At 43.4% G+C, this 18,168-nt stretch overlaps 1 protein-coding gene across 1 annotated transcript in view; it reads right to left on the reverse strand.

Annotated features, from left to right (window-relative positions):
- The window catches only part of LOC124795256 (cholesterol 7-desaturase nvd), a 121,298-nt gene that overhangs the window by 6,205 nt on the left and 96,925 nt on the right, over positions 1-18,168 (reverse strand). Inside the window, exons 5-6 of the mRNA XM_047259201.1 lie at positions 15,310-15,488; positions 10,658-10,903 (exon numbers count right to left, since the gene is read on the reverse strand). Coding sequence (XP_047115157.1) covers positions 10,658-10,903; positions 15,310-15,488 — 425 coding nt within the window. The remainder of the gene's footprint in view (positions 1-10,657; positions 10,904-15,309; positions 15,489-18,168) is intronic.

Here is an 18,168-nt window from a genome sequence, read left to right on the forward strand (position 1 = left end):
CAGCCTGCATTTTATATCCTCTGTACTTCGACCATCATCAGTTATTTTGCTCCCCAAATAGCAAAACTCCTTTACTACTTTAAGTGCCTCATTTCCTAATCTAATTCCCTCAGCATCACCCGACTTAATTAGACTACATTCCATTATCCTTGTTTTGCTTTTGTTGATGTTCATCTTATATCCTCCTTTCAAGAGACTGTCCATTCCATTCAACTGCTCTTCCAAGTCCTTTGCTGTCTCTGACAGAATTACAATGTCATCGGCGAACCTCAAAGTTTTTATTTCTTCTCCATGAATTTTAATACCTACTCCGAATTTTTCTTTTGTTTCCTTTACTGCTTGCTCAATATACAGATTGAACAACATCGGGGAGAGGCTACAACCCTGTCTTACTCCCTTCCCAACCACTGCTTCCCTTTCATGTCCCTCGACTCTTATAACTGCCATTTGGTTTCTGTACAAATTGTAAATAGCCTTTCGCTCCCTATATTTTACCCCTGCCACCTTTAGAATTTGAAAGAGAGTATTCCAGTCAACATTGTCAAAAGCTTTCTCTAAGTCTACAAATGCTAGAAACGTAGGTTTGCCTTTCCTTAATCTTTCTTCTAAGATAAGTCGTAAGGTCAGTATTGCCTCACGTGTTCCAGTGTTTCTACGGAATCCAAACTGATCTTCCCCGAGGTTGGCTTCTACTAGTTTTTCCATTCGTCTGTAAAAAATTCGTGTTAGTATTTTGCAGCTGTGACTTATTAAGTGATAGTTCGGTAATTTTCACATCTGTCAACACCTGCTTTCTTTGGGATTGGAATTATTATATTCTTCTTGAAGTCTGAGGGTATTTCGCCTGTTTCATACATCTTGCTCACCAGATGGTAGAGTTTTGTCAGGACTGGCTCTCCCACGGCCGTCAGTAGTTCCAATGGAATATTGTCTACTCCGGGGGCCTTGTTTCGACTCAGGTCTTTCAGTGCTCTGTCAAACTCTTCACGCAGTATCATATCTCCCATTTCATCTTCATCTACATCCTCTTCCATTTCCATAATATTGTCCTCAAGTACATCGCCCTTGTATAGACCCTCTATATACTCCTTCCACCTTTCTGCTTTCCCTTCTTTGCTTAGAACTGGGTTTCCATCTGAGCTCTTGATATTTATACAAGTCGTTCTCTTATCTCCAAAGGTCTCTTTAATTTTCCTGTAGGCGGTATCTATCTTACCCCTAGTGAGATAGGCCTCTACATCCTTACATTTGTCCTCTAGCCATCCCTGCTTAGCCATTTTGCACTTCCTGTCGATCTCATTTTTGAGATGTTTGTATTCCTTTTTGCCTGTTTCACTTACTGCATTTTTATATTTTCTCCTTTCATCAATTAAATTCAATATTTCTTCTGTTACCCAAGGATTTCTACTAGCCCTCGTCTTTTTACCTACTTGATCCTCTGCTGCCTTCACTACTTCATCCCTCAAAGCTACCCATTCTTCTTCTACTGTATTTATTTCACCCATTCCTGTCAATTGCTCCCTTATGCTCTCCCTGAATCTCTGTACAACCTCTGGTTCTTTTAGTTTATCCAGGTCCCATCTCCTTAAATTCCCACCTTTTTGCAGTTTCTTCAGTTTTAATCTACAGGTCATAACCAATAGATTGTGGTCAGAGTCCACATCTGCCCCTGGAAATGTCTTACAATTTAAAACCTGGTTCCTAAATCTCTGTCTTACCATTATATAATCTATCTGATACCTTTTAGTATCCCCAGGGTTCTTCCATGTATACAACCTTCTTTCATGATTCTTAAACCAAGTGTTAGTTATGATTATGTTGTGCTCTGTGCAAAATTCGACCAGGCGGCTTCCTCTTTCATTTCTGTCCCCCAATCCATATTCACCTACTATGTTTCCTTCTCTCCCTTTTCCTACACTCGAATTCCAGTCACCCATGACTATTAAATTTTCGTCTCCCTTCACAATCTGAATAATTTCTTTTATTTCATCATACATTTCTCCAATTTCTTCGTCATCTGCAGAGCTAGTTGGCATATAAACTTGTACTACTGTAGTAGGCGTGGGCTTCGTATCTATCTTGGCCACGATAATGCGTTCACTATGCTTTTTGTAGTAGCTTACCCGCATTCCTATTTTCCTATTCATTATTAAACCTACTCCTGCATTACCCCTATTTGATTTTGTGTTTATAACCCTGTAGTCACCTGACCAGAAGTCTTGTTCCTCCTGCCACCGAACTTCACTAATTCCCACTATATCTAACTTCAACCTATCCATTTCCCTTTTTAAATTTTCTAACCTACCTGCCCGATTAAGGGATCTGACATTCCACGCTCCGATCCGTAGAACGCCAGTTTTCTTTCTCCTGATAACGACATCCTCTTGAGTAGTCCCCGCCCGGAGATCCGAATGGGGGACTATTTTACCTCCGGAATGTTTTACCCAAGAGGACGTCATCATCATGTAATCATACAGTAAAGCTGCATGCCCTCGGGAAAAATTACGGCTGTAGTTTCCCCTTGCTTTCAGCCGTTCGCAGTACCAGCACAGCAAGGCCGTTCTGGTTATTGTTACAAGGCCAGATCAGTCAATCATCCAGACTGTTGCCCTTGCAACTACTGAAAAGGCTGCTGCCCCTCTTCAGGAACCACATGTTTGTCTGGCCTCTCAACATATACCCCTCCGTTGTGGTTGCACCTACGGTACGGCTATCTGTATCGCTGAGGCACGCAAGCCTCCCCACCAACGGCAAGGTCCATGGTTCATGAACATAACGTGGGTAATCTGCGCGCAGTAAATCCTGAAGACTCAAGACATACACACAGTTTCTAACTGTGACGCTTGTCATAGTTTGTTAAACTTAAGATTAAATCTCTTAATTAGTAGATTATGGCAGCACCTTAAGTTTTTAAATTCCAGTGAATATTTATAGGCAATACTGAAAAATTTTTGTTGCCCTTGCAAGCCGCTAGATGTGCATCCTCCAGTGGGAGTGTGCACTATGAGGTACGGGTCGCTGAGTCTTGCCGAAGGCAGCTCAGTGCGGCTCCCGCGGTGCCACGTCGTCTCCACAGTCAGAATGCCTGAGAGTCAGCGGCACACGAAGCTGCCCTGCTCCGACAATTAGCCGCAGTGGTTGTGACAGTGGAGAGACTCTGCTGAACTTTTCCGACATCGGCGTTTATCGACAGTAACGTTGCACCGCACTTACCTAAACGATAAATTTCTTCCCCCAGAGTATCTAAGTTCTAGACATTTGATTAGCTCTATTTTTCTTCGGTTTTGGAGATAAATTCAGTTTGTAATAGATATCAAAATCTGCCATCAGAAGCCATAAAACATCATGAAAAAAAGTTTGATAAATTTTAATTTATCTCATTTACATTTTCGTACGAATTTTTCTAATTAGTTTGCAAACGTTTGCTTGATATTTTTGCTACCTAAACTTGTTGAATGATATGCCAAATAAAGTGATTTTGTAAAAACTAGTGGATAATTTCACCGATCGATACTGATGCTATAGTTTCCGTGAAGGTAAAGTACCGGTGGACGGAGAACGCGCCAGAAGTTAGCGCGCGAGCGTCAGTGTGCAGAAAGGAACAAAAGTAAAACCGTATTATGGCGTACAGAGATTAACATCTCGAGCGAGTCGTCCCATTTTAAATTCATAACTGTGATCAGTTAGAAGTTGCATTATATTGAAGGTGCTCTGTGCAGTGAAAAGTGAAGTTATTTTGTGGATAAGGTGTAGCTTAAGTGTCAAAGTGTAGTAATGCATGTCACCTTAAGTGCCCGGCTTGTCCAAGTTGTGAGGCGAGAAGAAAATTAGGGCAGAGTAATCAAGAAGATTGTTCTACTCTAAATATTATTTGCAAGCCTCTAATAAATAGATCAGAGGGATGAGCTTTTTGTTCGTGATCAAAAGTCACACACAAAAAGTAACCACTATTAGAGCCCTAATGTCGTCGAGCAAGTACTTAATAAGGCAAGATCTAGTCATAGTTTTTTTATAAACTGTAAATAAATTGGTTACACATAATATTTATTTGTTTGCAGTAATAAATGAATCAAAGTTAGATACTGTTTGTTTGTTTCTGAAAAGTGACCTCTGAATCCTGATAACTCTGTTCTCTTCTGCGTCTTCAAGTTTTCTGACTGGTTTGATGCGCCCCACCAAGAATTCCTCTTCTGCGCTGACCTTTCCATCTCTGAGTAGCACTTGCAGTCTTATTTGTTGAGTGTATTCCAGTCTCTGTCTTTCTCTACAGTTACTATCCTCTACAGCTTCATCTAGTACCATGGAAGGTATTCCTTGCTCTCTTAACACATGTCCACATGTCCGATCATTCTATCTCTTCTTCTTGTCAGTGGTTTTAAATTGTTCATCTTTTGAAGCGATCCACGAATCGATCCAGTTCGTGACTTCATGAGATCGGAAATGTTGGTCAGCCAGGCCATGCGCCATTTATCTAAACAGGTGATAGAGGGATCAATGTCTGGAGAATACGGCGTGTGGCGTAGGACTTGACCATTTTAACGTTTCCAAGTACGTTTTGACCTCTTTTGCAACGTGGGGTCGAGCGTTGTCGTGCTGCAAAAGCATTTTATCGTGCCTCTCGCTGTATTGCGGCCCTATCTCTTTTAATGCTCTGCTCAAACGCATTAATTGCGTTCGATAACGAGCACCTGTGATTGTTTCACTTGGTTTTAAAACCTCATAGTACACGACGCCGAGCTGGTCCCACCAAATGCAGAGCATGATCTTGGAGCCGTGAATATTCGGTTTGGCCGTCGACGTGGAAGCATGGCCGGGATATCCCCATGATTTTTTGTGTTTAGGGTTATCGTAATGAACCTATTCTTCGTCCCCGGTCACAATGAGATGCAGAAATCCCTTTCGTTTTTGCCTCTGAAGCAACTGTTCACAAACACAGAAACGCCGTTCAACGTCTCTCGGTTTCAGCTCACACGGGACCCAAGTTCCTTCTTTCTGAATCATACCCATAGCCTTGGGACGTTTCGAAATGGCTTGCTGTGTTACTCCCATTAATAGTGACAATTATTCTAGAGTTTGACGCTAGTCTTCACTCAGAAATATCTCCAGTTCTGCATCTTAGAAAACATTCTCTCTTCCGCCACTATGCCGGTCTACGACGTTAAAATCACCGTTCTTGAAGCGTTGAAACCACTTACGACACGTTCTTTCACCAATAGCGTCCTTACCATACGTACTTGAGAGCATTCGATGAGACTCTGCCGCTGTTTTCTTCATACTGAAACAAAACAGTGACACCTCTCGCAAATGACGAGAATTAGGCTCGTAAACTGACATTTTCAATCAAGAATAACTTTATTATCCAGACACAAATCGACTAACATTTGAATGAGGTTATGTTCACCGAGGTCCAAGATAACTGCCTGACGTCTGTGATCTGTTTCTTTCGACCGCTAATTACCATTGTCGTCACCTAACGGCAAAAGGTGGAAGCGAAGTTGTATACCTTCTATTTCATCAATTAAGTCAGTATAAAATCTTGTGCTTTCATTAGGTTAACATTGAGTTAGCCATCCATGTAAGAAAAATTTACTGCAGTATTTGTTAGGAAACGTTATTGTTGATTTAAGCCTAACATAGTAGTTAAGAACATTCAATAGTAATGAGAGCAAAACTATTCCACAGTGCAAAAGCAAACGGAAATTCCATTGCTAGTTAAGTTTTTTAGTGTTTAAGAAACTACTCACAAACTGCCACCGAAGTTAACAGAATTATCTTATGACAGTAAACAGTAATAAATCTCACACATTGCAGTCAGTGAAAATTGCTGTGCTAAAGCCAAAGTGTGAGCGTTTTTTGCCTACACAGGTCAAGTAATAGTAATAATGAAACAATCTTCGCAGCTGAACTATCTGTAGCTTCACCATTTAGTTTGCCAATACATATAGGGTTACAGTAATTTGTTAAATGTGTACTGAAAAGTGGTCTTAAGTACATACAATCTTTTTGCTTGATAAACGTTTAAAATTCAGGTGGAGTATAATGACACAATGTTCCCATGTCTCAACGGCCAGTAAATTTTAACTAAGGCATTCAGAGTTTATGCTAGCTTGTACATTTTTAGAAGTCACTTTCAGAATTGAAGGTAGCTTCATTGAAGACATTTTGAGCCACTTAAAGTTTTCAAATCAAAGCCCTCACTCTAGCTGCTAGCTACACATAAATTTAGGTCTAACATTTAATGGTAAGTGGCAGTTGTTGGCTTTTGCTAGATATGCAGGTAGTGCACTGTTCGCAGCGTGGATACTGCAGAAGATGGAAGCAGGTAGGAGGCAAAGTGTTGAGGTGAGTTTGCAGTGTGAGGAGTCTTCGGACTGAGATTGCCTGTTTTAGAGCTAGATCACGGTGTAGTCACACTGTAAAGCATTTCAATGACTAGCTGATTAGTACTGTGCGCAAACGAAAACAACCAAAATAGTTCTCCTGGTTTACGTTATTTAAGAATCAGTAACAGTTTATTAGAGAATTTTTTCATTTGCTGCATATGGTTTCAACTAAATTGATAAAACGTGACCTTAATTTATAGATAAATGAGAGCGATTACATCGATAATAAAAAATAAACGATTTTAACTAGTCCGTTACACGCAGGACGGTGACGGAGGGAGGTAGTGACGGGAAGGTGGTTAGAGACCGTTCTCAGGGATGGAGTTTAGTATTGTTGTGTTATATGTATCTATTCATAGGCATATTATTGCGTTTTTATCTAGGTGAACTCGTCTGCAGTTCGAATTCCAGTTTTGGATGGACGTCATAATTTTGTTAAGATTCTCAGTGCACAGTGTTGTCGTTTCCCCTATGTGCTGGCTGCTTATCAAATCATCACGAAGAACTGGGATAGTGTTCACATATTTTTTTGAAATTGTGCCACAGTGTGTGATCGCTCACGACAGTCGTCCTCTGGGTCTCTTATATGACATCTTTAATCCAAAAAACTACCTCGACTGGCAAAAAGAGCAATTATGCAGAGATTTCTGGTTCTCCTGTTAGGGTTGTGGGATAGAGTCGTCACTTTTGCGTACATCATCAGGCTAATTCAATTTATGGTTCTCGGTTATAAACTAAAATCATAACGAAACTGGTGCATTTTAAAGCAGGCCTCGCCGCAGTGGCAACACCGGTTCCCGTCAGATGACCGAAGTTAAGCGCTGTCGGCCAGGGCTGGCAGTTACAAGGGTGGCCGTCCGGGTCTACCGAACGTCGTTGGCAATCGGGATGCAACTGAGGAGTTAAATGGCTGCGAAATGGAGACTCCGGTCACTGACAACGGCCGGGAGACCTGGGTGCCTACCGCGTGGCCCTACATATCCGCATCCACTAAGGGCCATCGGCTGACAATGGTAAGGCGTTCGATCGGTACAGTTGGGCCTTCCGAGGTCTGTTCAGACGGAGTCACAGTCGCATTTCGAAGTGAACTTTCAATTGAGGAAAGTATCTAAATCCGGCCCCCGGCCCCAAAGCGGACCCCTGGGGCTCCAGACTCTGCATTGTGAAACTCTGGTGGATATCCCTCCAAACATTAGTTCAGGCTTGTGCCACTGTGTAGTGGAGCGCTAGCATCATCTGCTCAAGCTGCCGCTTACTCAGATGACAACACGTGTTTCTCGTGAAATCAAATTTTTGGGACAGTGCTACTTATTGCTACTTTTCGTTAGGATACTGGAAGGTGATTAATAACATCTACACACATTCTTTAATGGGAAGGATTGGGGATCATGTTTATATCAAAATTATGTTGTTTTGACATTTATCTAAAAAGTTGTTTTAATTAAAAGTCTGATAGCATGGGTGCCTCAAATCGGACCCCTTATTTTTTAACCATATTCTTTTGGATTTCTGTTCCAGAACCTAGGGGAATAAAATGGTGAAAACGAAGCAGAAGGGGTGGAGTCCAACCAAAATGAAAGAGGCTATAGGTGCTATTAGAAGTAAAAAGATAGGCTGGAAAAAAGCAAGTAAGCAGTATAATGTCCCGAAAACTACGCTAATGAGATGATCTAACAAGAAATACGGCGCTCCAGAGGAAGCAGCGAATGTTAATAGGGGCAGACGTACGGTTTTAGGCAGTATCCTTGAAGGTGAGCATGTCAACTATTGTCTTTCAATGGAGGCTTCGTTTTTCCGGATTACTCGTAGTGACCTGAGGAGAATGGCTGTTCAGTTGGCAGAAAACAATGGCCTTGAACATTCTTTCAATAATGATATCGCTGGAAGAAAGTGGGCTGGACTTTTTTTAAAACGTCATCATGCTAAACTGTCAGAAAGGAAACCTACTGGTACATCTTACAGCAGGGCCTCGGGTTTCACCAAATAAAATACACAGAAGTTCTTCAAATTTCTAGAGAAAGTTTACGATAAAGGAAAGTTCACCACAGACAAAATCTATAATGTGAACGAAAGCGGAATCCCTGTCGTACAATCCAAAGTTGCGAAACTAATCGGCTTGAAGGGAAAAAAAAACAAATAGCTGCTTTAACGTCAGCGGGAAGAAGAGCTCTGGTAACTATAGTCTACTGTATGAATGCTGCTGGTTCATTTGTACCTCCTCTGGTAATTTTTCCGCGTAAAAATATGAGTGACCAATTGAAGAAAGGGGCACCTCCAGGCACAATATTTGCAGTGCATCCTTCTGGTTGGATCCCAACCAATCTATTCGCTCAGTGGTTCCAACACTACAAAGGAAAAGCCTGTGCTACTGATCTTCGGATGGGCACTTTAGCTATACACAGGACACAGACTTAACTGATCTGGTGAGAGGAAACCGTGTTACCGTAGTGTCATTGCCTCCTCATAGCTCGCATAAATTGCAGCCGTTTGACAGGACGTTTATGAGTCCTTTGAAAGTCTACTACAGCGAAGAAGTCGGGCGGTGGCCGAGACAAAATCAACGGGCTGTGTGTGTTTATGACATCATGAGCCATTTGGCAGAGTTTATGTCAAATGTCAAACAGCTCAAATTGCTATCAATGGTTTTAAAGTTACAGGGATATACCCCTTCAACAAGACGCTTTTCTCAGATGCAGAATACATTGACGAAGCAAACAAAAAGGAAACAACGTCTTTTTATGAAAGCGCTAGGAGAGAACCGTTGATATCAGACAATGCATCAACTTGTTGGGGAACCAGACGGAGCAATTCGATCTAAACAATCCATCGCCATCTTCAGCAGCTCAGAGCCATTCAGTTCAAACAAGGTATCAACATCTTTGACAGATCAGGGGCTGACGCCACCATCATGTGGTGCATCACCAGAATTTAGCTCGTCTACCAAAAAAAGTCCATTCGACGTATTTCTGGTACCGCATATCAAAAAGCGGACCTCTACTAGGGGAGGAAGAGGTTGTAGTTCTACTGTGATCACTTACTCTCCCTACTAAACACAACTGGTTGAAACTCAGAAATGTAAAGAAGAATAACAATATACAAAGCAACAGAGACGTAGTCAAGGACAAAAGCGCAGACGTGGTCGCGGTCACGGTTCCGTATCATTCAGATCTTCAGGAAAAGGAGAAGCACCAGTAAAAATAGGACTTCATTTCAAGAAGGAAGACGATATATACAGCAATGAAGATCAACATGCCAGCGTCTCTACTGGAACGTCTGAATTGGAAGTCATTCCAGGAGTTACGCCTTCCCAAGACGATGAAGACGCTGAGTGCATCTTCTGTTCCGGGAAGTTTTCAGAGGACACAAAAGGAGAGTTGTGGGTCATGTGCCTGATGTGTAGCTCGTGGGCACATACAGAGAGTGCAGGGGCTGAAAAAGACAATTACATTTGTGACTTCTGCCGCTGAAGGCAATGTACTCATACATTGTTCGATTTTTGTTTCATTTTGCAATTTTTTCTACTTAAAAATACGCACTTGGTTTCATTAAAGCAATACTTCTAACCTTAATTGTGTTTTATTTCACTGTGACCTCTCTGTGATTCATTTACATTGATATTTAAAATATTTTAAAAGGAAGGTCCGAATTAGGCACCAATTCTCCAAAAAGAGAAAATGTAAGGGTGTTTTTTATTTTTTTAGAGTAAGAAAATTATTTCAAACTGTTAAAAATGTCACTTAAACAAGCTGATAACTAAATGAAGTATATATGAAATGTTCGTAAAGCGTAAATTTCAGATATTATATATTTAAAAAAATAAAAATAAAATGGGGGTCCACTTTTGGGTACCTTCCTCTACTGTTAAACAAACTACTCTGAAAATAATTGTTTTCTTCTTCGAAAGCTGCCTGTCCTCAACGCGAAGGTTAATTTGAGCACGTTCAGTGCTCAACTGGACCTGGCCTTATTGAAGGTCATAGGCTCTGTACTTGCTCTAAACTCTGAATTGCTTACTCAACGTGTTAAGTGGGACAACGTTGACACCTACACTTTAACCGAGCCTGCGGCACACAATGCAGCTTCCGGATACATTTCGCATTAAGAAATCATTGCCAGAGGTGAAAGAAACGATAGGAGACAGAGTAATTGAAGTTTAATCAGTTATGTACACACTCGTTTACCGAGCAATCACTATTAAGGTACGGTCTGGAGAACCAAAGTGGCAGCAGCGCAGCTCTACGTGAGACGGAGGCTGACACAAGCGAGTGGCTTACCTGGTTGGCCTGCACCTTCATGGAGACGACGGGGATCTTGCCGAAGAGGCGCAGCTCGTGGCGGACGTTCATGGTGGCGGTGTGGGTGCGGCCGGGCTGCGTGTTGGCTGCCCAGTCGGCGGCCCACACGTGGCGCGCGAACGACAGCCAGAGGCGCTCGTACGTGCGCAGGTCGGAGCCCGCCAGCAGCGACGGGCCGTGGATGGCGTTCAGGTGCGCGATGTCGCCGCCGTTCTCCGGGATCTCCTGCAACCCGCACCGCACAGCACAGCGTAGCATAGCACGTTGTGTAAGGCAGCGGCAGAAGGCAAGACGACTACGACCGAATTTTCTAATGTTGAGAAATCGGAATGCTCGATCTACATCTACATCTACATTTATACTCCGCAAGCCACCCAACAGCGTGTGGCGGAGGGCACTTTACGTGCCACTGTCATTACCTCCCTTTCCTGTTCCAGTCGCGTATGGTTCGCGGGAAGAACGACTGTCTGAAAGCCTCCGTGCGCGCTCTAATCTCTCTAATTTTACATTCGTGATCTCCTCGGGAGGTATAAGTAGGGGGAAGCAATATATTCGATACCTCATCCAGAAACGCACCCTCTCGAAACCTGGCGAGCAAGCTACACCGCGATGCAGAGCGCCTCTCTTGCAGAGTCTGTCACTTGAGTTTGCTAAACATCTCCGTAACGCTATCACGGTTACCAAATAACCCTGTGACGAAACGCGCCGCTCTTCTTTGGATCTTCTCTATCTCCTCCGTCAACCCGATCTGGTACGGATCCCACACTGATGAGCAATACTCAAGTATAGGTCGAACGAGTGTTTTGTAAGCCACCTCCTTTGTTGATGGACTACATTTTCTAAGGACTCTCCCAATGAATCTCAACCTGGTACCCGCCTTACCAACAATTAATTTTATATGATCATTCCACTTCAAATCGTTCCGCACGCATACTCCCAGATATTTTACAGAAGTAACTGCTACCAGTGTTTGTTCCGCTATCATATAATCATACAATAAAGGATCCTCCTTTCTATGTATTCGCAATACATTACATTTGTCTATGTTAAGGGTCAGTTGCCACTCCCTGCACCAAGTGCCTATCCGCTGCAGATCTTCCTGCATTTCGCTACAATTTTCTAATGCTGCAACTTCTCTGTATACTACAGCATCATCCGCGAAAAGCCGCATGGGACTTCATTTGGTAAAAACTCTCTAAAGCCAAGAGCGCATAAATATTTTTATTTACTCCAGTGATCAGCGGCTTCAGTGACAGTAGAAGATCTAAACTGAGGTGAAAAGCTTAACATCATGGTGTCATTCGTAATACTGTCAACAATAATGTATTCAACTTTGAAATAAAAAAGAAAGTAGTGTCCAAATCCTCATCGATCATGACAGCACCAAAACTGAAGATGATGAAATGGCTGGTATTCCGATTTTTTTTTTCTTTAATGGAGATTAACATCTGTCGTCCTGCCGTCGACCACTTTACACTCTGAGACCATTAGAACGTTGAATTAACGCCAAAGAAGAGAAAGATTGAGGAAGAGTTGCTCGCTTCTTCGTGCGTTGAGTTTACCGAAATGCGTTACAGAAATACATAAACTGGTTTCTGACAGTAACAGAACTGATAGTAAAAGTGGTACTTTGGTGACGAGGAATGATAAGGAATCTTAACTATATTGTCTCTGCCTTGCGATGTATATTTTTATAGCCAAGTCAAAAATTTCTGGAAGTGACTGAAGAATGTTTCTACATTGGTGTAGGCCCTGAGAGAGATTTTATCCCATGGCGATTGCATTCCTGGTACTGAATCAGTTGACAGCTATATTGAAAGATGACTGAAGTTCCTCATAATCAGAAATGAGAAGGAGCGATGTGTATGTACTTTTAAAAAAATTTTTATAGCCGAGATCGCGTTCAAAACCGTTTCTTATTGAGTTCTTTCTAGAGGTAACGATTCAGATCTTTAAAAACTGTTTTGGTTGCACGTCATGTTCCATTATGCATTCATTACTCCTACCATGTTAACACTTTAGTCGAGGATATATTGCACTTCAGAAACAGGTTTGTTACAAGTAAAAATACTTACAGCTAAAATGCACCTGATGGAAGTTGGCATGTCTATAAATGTTGCACTCCTCTGACACACGACAATTGTTAAAATACACAATTTATAGTAAGCGAGCAGATTCATGCCAGTGTTTACGCTTGTACGACGACGGTAGCACTTCCATGTTTAAATACGCATGTTAGCATCAAACATTCCATCTGAAAGACAATCCCTTTTGAATGTGTTGGGTGCTACAAGAAAGAGGTTGCGTGTAACGGAGAACCTTAGTCACAAAATTCTGAGAACCGTCGTTACAACAGTAATCCATGGGGGTCTTTACTAGAGGGCGAGAGACAAGACCGCAAAGGTGAAGGACGGTCACCCTTTAACAGGCCGGTAAACTGTTACTCAGCGTAAGCTACGCTAGTATAACGTGAGGCGAGGCTCCGGGGAGAGCATGCGTGCTCTGCGGGTATCGCGCTCGCTAGGCGCACAGACCAACAGGATTTCACATGTACTGTGTTTACAAGTGCGAGCGTAGAAGTAATGCCTGTTTTCTTTATATGAAACACTTAAAGATTTTTAAATAACACAAACTTTATTAACATTTTACGTCTCCATTCTTCACGTCCAAGTATTTGCAGCCCTCTGCCGCTAGAGGGCTCCAAAGTGCAGAGCGCGTAATGTGGCGGTGTGTGGCGCCTCGTATGTCGGAGCGTGGGAAACGGCGCGCTGCAGTCGAGTTTCTGTTTCGAAGCGTTCGTCCAGACGTGGAGCACCGACTCCTTCAGCGCGACGGTGCCAGACCACACACGAACGCTGTGACATCTGCAACTATCCGGCACCTCGGGTTCGCAGTCACCGATCATTCTGCGTACAGTCCCGACTTGGCCTCATACGGTTTTCATCTATTCGCAAACGTCAGAGAACGATTCCGAGGACTTCACTTTGACTCTGAGAAAGCGGTCTACGTAGACGTGAGCTTCTGGCTGCGTCAACGAAGTCAAATATTCTACAATGACGGTATCAACAAACTGGCCTCTCGTTGGGAGAAATGCGTTCGTCGAAAGGGTGAATATGTTGAGAAATATGTAGAGATTAGGTATAAAGATGCAGAAGGTGAATAACGTTTGTTTTCTTTAGATAGCTTTAAGGACTTTCGCATAAAAAATTCGGAGGCATTACCCTTCAGCACGCCCTTGTGAGAATAGGATTTCAGTTTAATTAATCACGTCTGTATTTTATTTACGGTCTGCGGTTTGCTGCGCCATTTGCGAAACCCAAGTGTGTAAAATCTCTTTGGACCCCATATTTCTTACGCCAGCAATTCGTTCAGGCCTCTGTGTAAAATGAAAGCTGATGCTTGCATACAAGTAAATCCAAATATTACTCGAAAGCAATATTTGTTTTATTTGTCCTGGTCGAAGGAGACTTGTCATTCATGTGTCAAACGTTGGAAGTCATCAGTGCTTTACTTGTAGCAATTACAACTCTCTAAGATAAGAAGCTGTAACCCAGTTACTGATAAAGAAAGCCGGCCGCGGTGGTCTAGCGGTTCTAGGCGCTCAGTCCGAAACCGCGCGACTGCTACGGTCGCAGGTTCGAATCCTGCCTCGGGCAAGGATGTGTGTGGTGCCCTTAGGTTAATTAGGTTTAAGTAGTTCTAAGTTCTAGGGGACTGATGACCACAGATTTTAAGTCCCATAGTGCTCAGAGCCATTTGATAAAGAAACTGGGCGAGAAAAGGGAGGAAGAGAACTTTTATACGTAAGGTGAAGGTACCAATCAACTACTGAACGACAACACCAATGAACTGAAGGTAATAATTTGATCATTATTTACCTCTTCCCTATGAATTTACGGTTTCACAACCTGATATAACTTCACTGCAATCTGCTGACTGCAATTTCAAACTTAGAGCTGTCACTATTTTCTGACATTTTTGTGCCTTACAAAATGATTGAAATGGCTGAGCACTATGGGACTTAACATCTGAGGTCATCAGTCCCCTAGAACTTAGAACTACTTAAACCTAACTAATCTAAGGACATCACATACATCCAAGCCCGACGCAGGATTCTAACCTGCGACCGTAGTGTGTGACTTACAGATCGAGGTAAAACTAAAGGTGAGTCAGCAGAATGTGTAGCTGCGTAATAAAGATTCGAAATATTTCACAGTTTAATCTTTTTTATCTATCACAAGTTCGCGGATGCACCAGATTTAGTATAAAAGTGGTTCCGGTTATAACACGATATGACCAACAGTGATGTTTCCTTGAAAGATTAGTGAGGTTTGATATACGGGCCCGGGGCTAGCGAACTGCACAAAACCGCACCTTTCTTGAAACGCACCCTTCAGAGTTTGGAGATGTGCAGTTCGATTCTAGTAACGAAGAAAAACATTCAAATTTTTTAGGATGCTAGCTTACGAGATGTTCATTTATGGTTTGCAACAACACTTCGTCGTTATTACCAGTGCTTAACGTCTTGCAACTTGGTGATCTAACGTCGCTGTATGGAAGCGAGCGTAACAGTGATTGTACACGAGAGAGCCGAGGCTACGGTGGCTCAGGGGAGGGGAGGAGGCACTCACCTCGATGTGGGCGTTGATGAGGAACTCTGAGCGGCCGCGGTAGCGCCAGCTGCCGTCCGCCAGCTGCGGCAGCTGCTCGGGCCGCCAGCTGGGCGGCTCGCCCTCCGCGTGGTACCACACGAACACCAGCCCGTTCACCTCGCAGCTCTCCCAGCGGCGCACCTTGGCGATCTCTGGAACTGCACGCGCCCAGGCACTCAGGTACGAGTCAGAGTGGAAGGAACGAAGGAAGGAGGCAACAAGGAAACCGAGTCACGAGGCAAAACGCTTATCACCGTCTTGAAACATCACTGCGATGTAGAACTGGCAGCAGGCTGTTATGTAACATTCCAGCGGTGACATGATTCGCAGCACTGGGCAGATGAGTGTGAGGCGTAGCGCCGTATAACGATCCTGCCTTGGAGGCGGTTGAGACGTGTCTCAGAGCTGGATAGTGACAGATGGAGACGCGAGACTGGATGGGCATGTAGTTTGTGTATCAGCCGATAGAGGACAATACTGGATAGGGGACTGATTTAGTTCTGATTGTGCCCACTAGAGTGCACTGAAGTAATAGAATGTTTTTCATAAACTGTTCTAGTATTTTAATAAAGTGTTATTATGTGTTTTTGTGTATGTAAAAGTTATAAATGTGTTTTAGCAGTATGAATTATACGTGAGTGTGGTTTAAGGTTAATATGAAGATAATTGTTTAACGAGTTGTGTAGTAGGATTTAGTGTGGGAACATTTCGAAGAAGTACGGATATGGACAAAGGGGATTTTTGTGGAATAGACTTGTAAAGTAAGTTAATGGTAAAGGGAAAGTTAATTCAGGTATAAATAACAATAGTAAATAACTTTATGCATAAACAAAACTTCAGCATATTAGATAATTACGTCGGTAAAAAGTGCAGTCGTTAGGTTTACTATTTTGCGATTGGTTATTGATGAAAAGCGCGGATTGACGAGGCAGAATGTTGTTTTGTTATTGGCTGTTGAGTAAACTGACCAATGTTAAAGCAATATTCTTCGCGCGCCTTTCTCTGTTGGTAGAGTAGAAGAGTCGAAGCCTAGCAATGAAACAGATCGGACGTATGTAGTAGTAATTCCGATGGAAACGATAAGTTGCCGGATCTAGCAGTGTTTCATACATGAAAAGTGTGGTAAAGTGACGGCATAATCATTCCGATGGGTGCGTAGAAATTTCGGAATTTCTAAGTGAATTTTGTGACGAGAAAAGACAAATTCCGCGTGGCGTATTGACCAGGTCGGTGGCTAAAAACTGTGACTGCATTTAGTACCGATACACTTAATATTTGGCGAGCATTCTTAATCAAAAAGAATCAGGAATTTTGTAGCTATTACGCTTTCGGGAAATGCAACATCAAAACTTGCTAACGTGTGTGAAAGGGATTGTGAGTGACTGTTAAGACTAGCACGGGCTTGGCAGTGAAACTTGTTCACCTAAGTTTCAGAATATATTAACTGAGGACAAAATTTCCAACCTTTCACTTCGTGTGAAAACTTTCTCCCGAAACGTAGATTAGTGACTTTAATTGCAGCCTGGTTCACGTCGAAGTACAGTAGGTTTCACTCGGCTTCCCTACTGATGATCTGCTGAGGCAATGTTCACAGGTAGGTGCAGGTTTGTCGTAAAAGGGACGGAAGGAACCGCGCCGCCGCAAGTGTGCGCCAGCTGGCTCCGTGCAGTAAGCGACGGTGACAGAGAGCGGCCGCCTCGATTGTGCGTAGCCGAGATCACACCGCCAACGACGCTGCCCCCACCTGTTGTCGTATCACCGCGAAGTATCCGAATTGTCTCACGAGGAATGGAGTACCACTCGCAGCCAAGTAAAAAGTCGTATCAGCAGTGGCCGTAAAAAGATCCCGGCTGGCAGGGACCAGCTGCCAGTGAATGAGGTTTGCCAGCCGGTATCGCTCAGACAGTTACACTCAGTGTACACCTGGAGTCGCAGCTCACGAAGCCACGCGTCTTCAGTGGGCGACGCGGCACAGGGCAGTAGTCGGGCAGAGACGTAGAGTCGCAATCCTGCCCTTTGTTTCAGGTGATGCGAGGCTTCGACTGCAGGCACGAGGCGTTCAACTCTAAAAAAAAAGTGCGCGATGTAAATGAGGTCGGTGATGCTTCTGCGATGTCTTAGGCGTGTTTTTCGTACTAATAATTAGACCTACTCATTCAGGTTGGCATGACCGTGAACCAGGATGTTTACTTCAACATTCTGGGTAAGCAAGTATTGGCCATATTTTGCGTCTCCATGACGACTACGGTTTGCACACTCCTATCTTGTAAGATGCAACAGTCCTATTCGCGGAGCTGCACACGTACGTTCGAGGTTTGACGAACATTTCGGCATCCTGTCGCACGTGGACTGGCGTGCTAAATAAACCGACCTTAACCCAATACAAAGTAGCTCCTCCTGTTTGGAAAATCGCGTGAAATGTAGCAAACAGCGTATCCGCAGTTTCCTAGCTCTACGTGAGTCAGTCGTCAGTGAGGGACTTGAGTCGGAAGTAGCATGCCCAAAGGAAAGTTGTGGACACTGAACCTGGCTGAATCCAGTCCGTTAGCAAGGCGACATGGCTCGTTTTAGCGCGCCATCTCCCGGGGGCAGCTAATCTGTTCTCCAGTGTGCTGGTTAAAGAGCGAACACCAGCCAGCGTAGACAACGAGAGCGCAGAAAACCGGACGTGGATGCAGCCATCCTAATGCACAGCCAGACGCGTATGCCTCTCTCCTCGCACCACGCGCTCCACGGTTTGCAGCGAGCAGACGCCAGTGTCTGCTGGCTGCTGGCTGCAGGTGACGAGTCACGTGCACGGCCATCACTTACGTGGGATTAGCACACTAGGCTCACATC

Source organism: Schistocerca piceifrons, chromosome 4, assembly GCF_021461385.2.
Source record: "Schistocerca piceifrons isolate TAMUIC-IGC-003096 chromosome 4, iqSchPice1.1, whole genome shotgun sequence".
Classification (NCBI taxonomy): Eukaryota; Metazoa; Arthropoda; class Insecta; order Orthoptera; family Acrididae; genus Schistocerca; species Schistocerca piceifrons.